At 29.7% G+C, this 9,883-nt stretch overlaps 1 protein-coding gene across 1 annotated transcript; it reads right to left on the minus strand.

Annotated features, from left to right (window-relative positions):
• Positions 1 to 5,682: 5,682 nt before the first annotated feature.
• On the minus strand, positions 5,683 to 9,310 carry LOC108335185 (anthranilate synthase beta subunit 2, chloroplastic). The gene is made up of 8 exons (XM_017571140.2): positions 9,067 to 9,310; positions 8,825 to 8,985; positions 7,573 to 7,643; positions 7,408 to 7,445; positions 7,161 to 7,271; positions 6,840 to 6,939; positions 6,595 to 6,727; positions 5,683 to 5,967 (listed from the first exon to the last, which is right to left on the minus strand). Exons 1-8 carry the CDS (start codon positions 9,179 to 9,181, stop codon positions 5,866 to 5,868), a joined length of 831 nt encoding a protein of 276 aa, XP_017426629.1. The 5' UTR covers positions 9,182 to 9,310; the 3' UTR covers positions 5,683 to 5,865.
• Positions 9,311 to 9,883: the final 573 nt, after the last annotated feature.

Raw genomic sequence — 9,883 nt, forward strand, 5'->3', positions numbered from 1 at the left:
GCTGAGTTGTTTAATGAGTGTTAGGTAAGAATTATTTTTGTGTTGGTATGGAACATCCAATATGAAACCAACCAAAAGGGTTTTATATTTAGTCCATGAGTGCAGTGAGGTGTGTTGGAGTGTCTGGAAAAATTGCATGGTCAGATTTGTCAGGTTGGGGACACAAAATGAGGCCATTTTGTCAAGGTAATTGGAATCCAAAGTCAAGTGTTGAATGTGACAAATGGTGCAGGGCTGTTTAGTTCACTGCTGCTTTCATTAAATAGTGTGACCAAAATTTCTCTCTCCTCTTTTTCTTTCCCATGCTTTTGTCTTCTGGCCTGTAGTTAGAAATTTGAAATGGGCAGTTGGGATCTCTAAGGTACAACATTGGGACTGATTATATTGCCCTCTCTTATCCTATTGCACCGTCTCTCTGCATCACCCAAAACCAAACATTCAAGCCAACTTCTGTCCTTTTTTTGAAATAACAAGAGGGCCACTTCACTACTCTCACTCACCAAATCACTACTTGAAAACTACTACTAATATTGAGATCATTAATGTTAAGAATTTAAATGTAGAAAGTTAAATAATATATGATCAAGAAGATTCATAAATTTGATAGTTTTAGATTCAAAGATGCTGAACTGAAATTTTGAGAAATGTGACTGAAATTATGGTGGGAAAATCACCAACAGTGTCTCTATCAGAAAAGTATATGACAAATTTGGTTTGATCTTATATTTTTATGCAGTAAAACATGAACATTTTTCTGAGCCAAGTATATGACAAATCTGGTTTGATCTTATATTTTTATGAAATTTCCCAAAACTATCATTCCATTGCCATGAAAGTGACAAAACATTACATGTCATTAGTTTTAGTGTAAATGACAATATTAGTTAGTGTAAGTAATTAATCAATGATCCGCAATCTGCTCCACTTTTAAAAGCATTTTGGAAAAAGCAATAGCCACTAGTTTGACAAATATCAGAAACTTTTTAAAATATAAGAAAAACAACAAACCCTTCATAAAGCAACAAACTCTGTTATTTTAATATATACACAGTCATATTAAATATATAAGTTGACATGTATTTTTAGTGTTAATAAAATATGCTTTTTTATTGTTTGATTTCAGTCTCTGATTTAGAACTTTGTTCATACATTTATAAAATTGTAAACAGATAAATAACATCTTCATTTTAGTCCATGTTATTTAAACAACATTGGACATGTTTTCTAACCTGCCATAGTTACATCATCTCAATAGAAAATGTTGATGTCAACAAATGATAATAACCCTCATATTTTTTTTGTTTTACTTGGCCTCACATGGTGGAGAAGGAATAATTAGCAGAAGAATCATGTCAATGTGAGTTTTGTTCTTAAGTACCTAGATGAGAAATGATAAAAGTCATAATCATAGCTACAAACAAAAGTAAATTTCAAACCTCAACTTGTCCATTGGCCAGTACCAAAGATGAATGATGGAAGAGAGAGGTTGCTTTTTAAAAAATTACCCAGAAATTTAGGCTATAGAATATGATTCCTCCATTGGTTGCCCAATCAATGGATATTCCTTTAATATTCATTTCTTTCTAAAAACTTTTCACTCTTATTTTTCTACCTTCACATTCTGTCAGTTTTTTTTTATGTTCATTCTTCTACCGAATCTTCAAAATACATTACAAAAGATTTTAATATTTTAAAATATTAAAATTATTTTTTATTGGTATATATTGAAAATACAACAGAAAAGCAGTACAAAAAACACTGTAAAATTCACATTTCATTTTTCTGATTACTTTGTCTTGCAACAACTACAATTCAAGATTTTTTTACCTGTATTGTAGGAACAAAACTGTTACTCTTCATTCCATCAAAATATCATTATTTTTTCTGTTCTAAATATAAAATTTGGTGTTATTTAAGACAGAGCAAAATATAATGTATTATTCTATAACACCATTAGTCCTAAAAATAGCTAAAGAAACAACTTTTTTAAAACATATAATTGAGTTTGTGATAATTTGTGAAATATATATGATTCTGAATTTTCAGTACATTCTTTTTGCTAGAACATAGACTATTTGACTATATAGTTATTTTACTTAAATTTAGAGTTTGATTATTGATTTAGTTGGTATATTGTGTTATAATTCTCCCACTTGTAGTTTTATTTTATTATTTTTGAGTTTTAAAATTTTAACATTGCACTGTGAAACTGAAGTGAAAATCTTTATTCTGGCAGAAGACGACACACCGATGGAGATTCCAAACTGACCTGTGACTTTTGCTCTGCTATGTAACTCATCTTTTTTTTTATAATCTTTTTGACATTGTAACTGCTGAATTTAAAGTTAAATATTACTATATTTCTGCCTTCACATTGATGCATGTAAAATATGAAAACATAACTGACACAACGTAAACATTTACTTTACTATAGTTTATAAAACAAATGTACTTTTTCTGCAGTTTTGTGTGCATAAATATTCAAGTTGGGAGGGAAAGTTAATAGAAAAACATGTTTTATGAGTTTTGAACTCTAAGTTTAGGGTCATTAAATTATCACTAATAAGGAATATCTATCTAGTTAGACGTTACAAAGAGGAATGAGAAAAAAATATATAGTTGGAATCAAAAGACTGTTGCAGTGAAGAATTAACAATAAGTAAACTTTGTTTATCATTGTATTATTTAAACTACAAAGTTTGCATTTTCTTGTCCCTAAATATCCTTAAAATCCAAATTTGATTCTTTGTACCTACATGAAATTAAATGTATATAATTTGTACGATATTCTCGTTTAAATTCTCTTGTCACTATTATACAAATATAAAGAAAAAAATAAATAACGAAAACCTTTGTCTAGCTATACCATTTATGGTCGTTACTTTAAATTAAAAGCTTTATCTTAAAAAATAGCACCCTAGTGTGAGTTAACTTTATTAAGTTATGGATTTTTTAACAAAGAATATCTCCAATAAAATTAAATGTAAAGATAAAGTTATGTTTTGTTTATACATTGAATTCAATAATAGAAAGACAAAGATAAATATGGTCGGTTACTAAGATTTTTAATATTATATCTTTATTTTATTTTGTTTTATTTTTTTTTGGTGTGTCTTATAATTTTATTTATCATTTCAATTAATGCTACCTAACTCCACTGTCCTACACCCGTTCATTGCTTCCATTTTGAAGAACAAAAAAAGACTTTGCCTAAAATACAAGCAATCTCCATTGACCGTAGCAGGATATTACAAACATAAAATAATTCTGAGATTTAAAAATTCAAAAGTTTCTTAATATGATCAAATCATAATCTATCACATTGTAAAATTGGTCATGCATCAACTCATGTTATTACTAAATTGGCCATGTATTCCTAAGAAAAAGTTTAAATGGGTATCTAAAATAATATTGCAATCATCTAACATTAAAAGACTCAAATGTAATTGAATAATTACATCTTCTTCTTAATTTGTTTTGCAGTTAATTCTTAAGGTCATAAAACTTTTAGGGTATTTAGACAGTGCTTGACACATGACACAAGATTTGGAAAAGTTCAATAAAATTTTATTCAAGGCAAATGGTCATGTCACTAATGGTGACAAGAGAAAATTTTTGAACCTTACAAAGGTAAAAAAATTATCCTTCATTGTGATTAAAAATGTGTTATTTGTTGAAGAGTTGAAGCGTAACCTTCTAACAACGATGTGACAAATGATTCAAAACATTATATACAATTGACTTTTGAAAATACATCCTTTGATTCTATTACTTATTTGTTGGCTAAAGATGAAGAACCTTGGATTTGGCATAAATTTGCACATTATTCATATTTCACACTTAAACAAATTTGTTTTAAAAATCTTAGTCATTGGTTAGCCTAAAATCAATTTGAACTAGATAAATTGTGTAAGATTTTGAGAAATTAATACAAGTCTAAGCATAAATTAATATCTTTTACTATAGAATAAAAAATATTTTATACAAGTATCATTTGGTTAATTAATCAAAGTGTGTGAGATAAAAGTCTTACGAGCAAGTTCTATGTGGTGGTTACAACTCATACTGGTTAGTGGAAGAGACTAGGATTCGAGTGTTGTCCTTTCCTCTTGTAAGGAGTAGAAAGTGATGAATGTCTCGCCCGTAGGGTTACAACTCATGCTGAGTTTAATGCTGATGTGAGTAGTTTGGTGTTTTTTCTCATTAGCCTTGAGGAGCAAGAGAGATAGGTCTAAAGCTTTGGTGGAGGACCACGCGAATCGTCTTGTTTTGGTAAATAGGAATGATGTGGTGAAGTATGGAAGAAGACATACATTTATAAAGATGATTGATATTGGCACGGGTTGCCTTTAATGGACAAGTTATGTAGGACTAATGGGTTGATCATGATTCCTTTCAAGGGAATGTACAATTTGTTATTGTATTTCTTATTTTAGTGTTACTGTGTATTGATGTTTTGATGTTTATTATACAAGAGCATATGCAAATATTTCAAGAACTGTGTAGATGTTGAGATAGGGTAATGTTGGGCTTTTGTAAAAATTGTATTTTATTCTGAAAAATGTTTTACAAACTTGAATATTTGGATTGTAAATATTAATTATATTCAATTTATTTGAGAAATTATTCTTGATTATGAAATTTTCAATTTTTGACGCATTTTAGTGACACCTAGAAAGTGTTATGTATGATTCATGCCGATAAAATTTGTTAATTAAGTTAATAAAGATAATAATAATAATAATATAATAATAATAATAGTAATAAATATAATAATAATATAATTATAAAGATAATAAATATAATAATAATAATAATAATATTAATATGAGTCATTCGTTCGAAATGATAAATGAATTATACTTTATTTTTAGTTAGATATAAATATTTGTTCCATTTTTGGCCTCATACTCATTTATAATTAAAGATGTCAAAATGGATTTCAACACACACAAGTCACCACATATTCAAGTCTAGTTGGGTTAGATAAACTTTAGTTTGATTAAATGTGGGTCAAATTAAAACCGAGTCACTAAATCCATAAGCTAAATGGGTTTGAACCAGGTTAAAGTAAATTGACCAGTAAACAACAACCTTTTATTAATTTTTTACTATATCTTTTATAAGTTTTTATTATAATTTATTAAATAATATTTAAATTGGTTACATGCTTAGTTTATTTTTTTTGTCAAGTTATAATAATATTTGGCGAAATAAATTATACTCCTATGAACAAATGAAATGAAGTAAATTATAATCCATTTTATTTGTATTACAATAAATATATAAAATAGATTAAAGAATAAAATACTTTTAAAAGAGTTAACTTACTAACCCACTGTTACAAAAATTTTTATTAAAAAAAAAGTCCATTTGAGCTCGCTTTTAGCTTAATCCATAGTGGACCAATCTGTAGCTTACTTTGACATTTATATCTTTAATTGATGAGGTAATATAAAAAAAATTATATTAACTTTACTTTTATTCTTTAACACACTCATAATCATTTTTTAGTGATTTGGTAAATCGACCAGACCCACATTATGATTTATACCTCACTAGTCACATGACTCATATTTATCCCAAAAATGTCTTCTACCATGTTACTAGCATATATACTTTGTTAGCTTTCACGTCTACTGCATATGCAACATGAAAAAGTAAAAAGTTTTTCCCTGACAGTGACAAAGTAAAATCAAACTTTTATATAAATTAATGAGGTCGAGGTTTTTAACTTAACAAGATTTACTATCACATTCTAAACTGTGACTGATAAAGATTTTAACTAATAATCTTTATCTTTATTTATTTTCTGCAGAACTTAAAATGCACATTTTAACTACTATCCACACATCAAATATTGTTTTAAGAACCACCACCCTCCATTCTCTCAATAAGCTTCACAAAATTTTGGACAATTTTCTTCCCTTCTGGAGTTATGATGCTCTCCGGATGAAACTGAACTCCCTGTAGTTCAAACAAAATTAGATTTCAATATCTGAAGAGAAGGGAGACATGTTGTAAGTTCAAATACAATAAGAACAAAACATGAGAATATATTGATTAAATGAATTAGATGAATTTTGTTTATTAATTAGAGAACTTATCAATTCATGGTATATGCATCACTCTCACATTTCTAAATTTCTGAATTTGTAGGAGAAAACTGACACATTTACATTGATTTACTTCATAATAGCACGGAAAAAGTAATAAAACACATGCCAAACAGATAGATGATGTCAACTAAACTCCATATCAAGAATGAACCTGATTACATTATATTTCTTTATTTTTGGAAGGAAAATAGATTTCTTCCTAGATTGCATTAGAGAAATATCAAGTTGTTAATTTATCTTCTCCTAAATGAAGACCAGGAATTAACAGTTACAATATGAATACTTCAATCCCATAAATCAGTCATCAAGATTCAATAATCACAGTCTAGTTACTCTTTACATCAGCATATTCCTTTTATGTTCCCTTCATGTATTATTGGAACACTTAATCATTTAGACCAAGTTACTTTACATTGATAGAACATTTATTTCGATGCTAAATAAGACAAGTTCTGAAGAAAGATTAAGATTTTACCTGCAAATGCTTATATTTCTTATGGCGAGCAGCCATTATAAGACCATCTTCTGTCCAGGCAGTTGCCTCAAGTTCATCAGGAAAACTCTCTTTCTCAATCACAAGGCTGTGATATCTACCAGCCAAGAAAGGACTGAAAATAATACAAATTAAATGGAGTAAAATTATGTCAGATCACAGTTGAAACTTGAAAGTAAAGAGAATGCTGCTGCTGATCATAAATAAATCGGAAGCAGAAACCTTACTTTGACAGTCCAGCAAGTACTCCATCTTCTCCTTGTTCATCATAATAAACCAAGGTACTTTTTCCATGCATGACACCATAAGGAGAACGAACAATCTTTCCTGCATATGATAACATGAGAAAGTTTTGATCTTATTGTAGTGGCCCAGCAGAAAGGAAGAAATGAGGTTAATAAAGGGAGATTATATGGTAAAGATCTAAATGCAATTAAAAATGAAAGTCAGATTAACAATGAATGACATACTCATTTTTATACAACTACTGTGTATGTGCATAAAGGGATTTAAAGGCATCCATTACTCGAACTCGAACTCGAACTCACCTCCATAAGCCTCACCAATGCACTGCAAACCCATGCACACACCAAACAATGGTACAGTTGGTCCAAGTTCCAAAACTGTTTGCAAAGATATGCCAGAATCTTGAGGTTCCCCTGTAAGATGAAACAATGTAAGTGATTGTGTTTATTCTATTATTTCTTTTTGTTTACAGTTATGAAACATTGATCATAAGCATTGTTGATTCAGAAATTAAAAAGAACAAAAAACTCAAAAAAATCCAAGCCTTACCTGGCCCAGGTGATATTAGCACTCCTCTAGGATTTTTCCTATGCAAAAGAAAAAAACATGCATAGTTAGTCTTTTACACCAGGATTAAAGATCATGTAGTATCCTACAAACTGCTTCATCAATAAGAAACTGTTAGGCACGTATAAGCAGCAAAAATTATTTTACCTTTTCAACTCCTCCACTGTCAACTCATCATTGCGGTAGACCTCAAAGTGAAATCCTAACTCTCCCATATACTTCATATGTAAATCATACAATGTTAGAATAGCCACTTTGTAAACCAGATGCACATGTACAACAACAGATTCTACACAGATCTCTCATACAGTTTCCTAATTGCATATTTCTCAAAAACAGAGAGGGTAAAATGTCAAACTTGTTATAGCTCATTGGATAAAGTTTCATCCAGTTTGCAGAAAAAGAGGGCAAGGATGAGGGAATTTCAGTTCCATTTCCAACAGTTTAGGGAATAAATGACTTGATTCAATTTCCAGATTTCCATATTTTCTGAAATAAACTAACCTGTTATGGAAATCCATTTTAAATATTTTCTTAAACCTTCATTGCAGGAGGACAGAAACTAGAGCAAAAAACTTCAATGTAATATTTTCAGATTGTGTTTGAAATTAGAAAAAATTTTGTGCTGCTTATTTCACAGATGATGCCACTAATTTAAATCACTGCTTTCATCCCAACAAGTTTCACAAATTTGAACCATTTAAAATGACTCCCAAGACTTCTACTAAAGAGATTTAGGTTTTCTACAATTCTGCAAATTCATCAACTCCTAAACACACATATACAACCAAGAGAGTACGAACCAACATCATGAAGAAATCACACAAATGGACACACAAAGAAAGTTGCATAAAAATACAATCAACACTCCTTCTCAGAGTAACACGGTGAGAAAACTGTATGATGTTAATCATCAAATATTACAAAATAAAAGAGAATCAATCCTGAGAACAAACCAACACCAGTAAGAATCACATTAATAATTAATAATGGATATAGGTCTTCTACATTTCTTCAAATTCATTAACTATCAGGAATTTCAGCACACATAAAAGGGAAGGGATTATCAGTCAAATACAAACAATACCACTACCTTTTCTGACCTAATACAATGAGTAAAGTACATTATTTCAGTTATCAAGCACTAAAAAAAAAAGAAACAATCTTGAGAATCAATCAAAACCAAAAAGGAATAAATCAAATGAAACTTGCAAAGATTATAGATAAAACCACCACATAATCAATATCAAGAAGGCACCACACAACTGATCAAGAATGGATTCAGCTCCACCGCAATTCCTCAAATTTCATCACAAAAATAAAAACACAAAGAAAGAACCTTGCAAAGATTACAGACAAAACCAAAGAACCACACACTAAACATCAAGAATGAACCAACCTGGCAAAGATTATAGGTAAAGCTGTCATAGTTATCAATAACAACAATGGGGTTGTCGATGGACTTCTTAGCCGAAATGGGGAAATCCGAATTAGTTTCCAAGGCTTTCAGAGCAGCATTGGGCACCACCCCACTTACCCTTTTGCTCACAGAAACCACCCCTGCCATAGAAAACCAAAATTTCACATCAGAACACACTCATCAAGAAAATCTCAAAGAAAAAACGATGTTGGGTCACTCACCGAGGCAGGAGGGTTTGACACGGCTAGCCAGAGAATGAGGGATGCGAGGAGAGAGACAAGAAGGAGAAAGATTGTTGGATTGAAGAAGCGATTGAGAGAAGAATGTGGCAGCCATATTCAAGAAATTTTTTCTCAAACAAAGTTGAGAACTTGTTCATAAATAGTACAAGCTTTTGTCTTGCACGCTCCTACATATAGCACAACCACCTCCTTTAACGTGTGAGGGGATTCTCTGCGGTGAGAGCAAGAAGCAAATGAAGAAGAATCAATCTCAGACATTGGATCTTGTCCCAGATTAAATGCGTGGAACCTAACTTACAAGATTTTCAAAAAGTTATTATGTTCACTTTCTTTACTACATACAAATTGTTGATTGGAAATAAAATTTAAATAACATTTATTAAAACGAATTGTTTAATTGATATTTTCTGAATATGATGTTATTAAGCTGTCATTTATTACTAGTAATTGTTTAATTAAAATATACATTTAATATATTCAAATATTTAATAAAAGTTATCATTCTAGAAAATATCATAACGAAAAATAATTTCCGTTTTAGAGGATATTGTATATAGAAAAAAGGAAACAATATAAATAAATGAAAATCAGATCAAAACTTAAATTTGTGTAATTGTAAAAAAAACTATATTAAGACCGAATAAACCTATTTCTGAAAAAATTATTTGACTAATAAAAAGGGAAATGATTCAAACTAAACAACTTTTTTTTAAAAAAAAATTCACTCAATACTTGTTAAACAATTAGCACATTTTCTACTCTCTTTTAGAAACTTAAAAGAAAAATATTACACATA

The sequence above is a fragment of the Vigna angularis genome, chromosome 10 (assembly GCF_016808095.1).
Source record: "Vigna angularis cultivar LongXiaoDou No.4 chromosome 10, ASM1680809v1, whole genome shotgun sequence".
Taxonomy (NCBI): domain Eukaryota; kingdom Viridiplantae; phylum Streptophyta; class Magnoliopsida; order Fabales; family Fabaceae; genus Vigna; species Vigna angularis.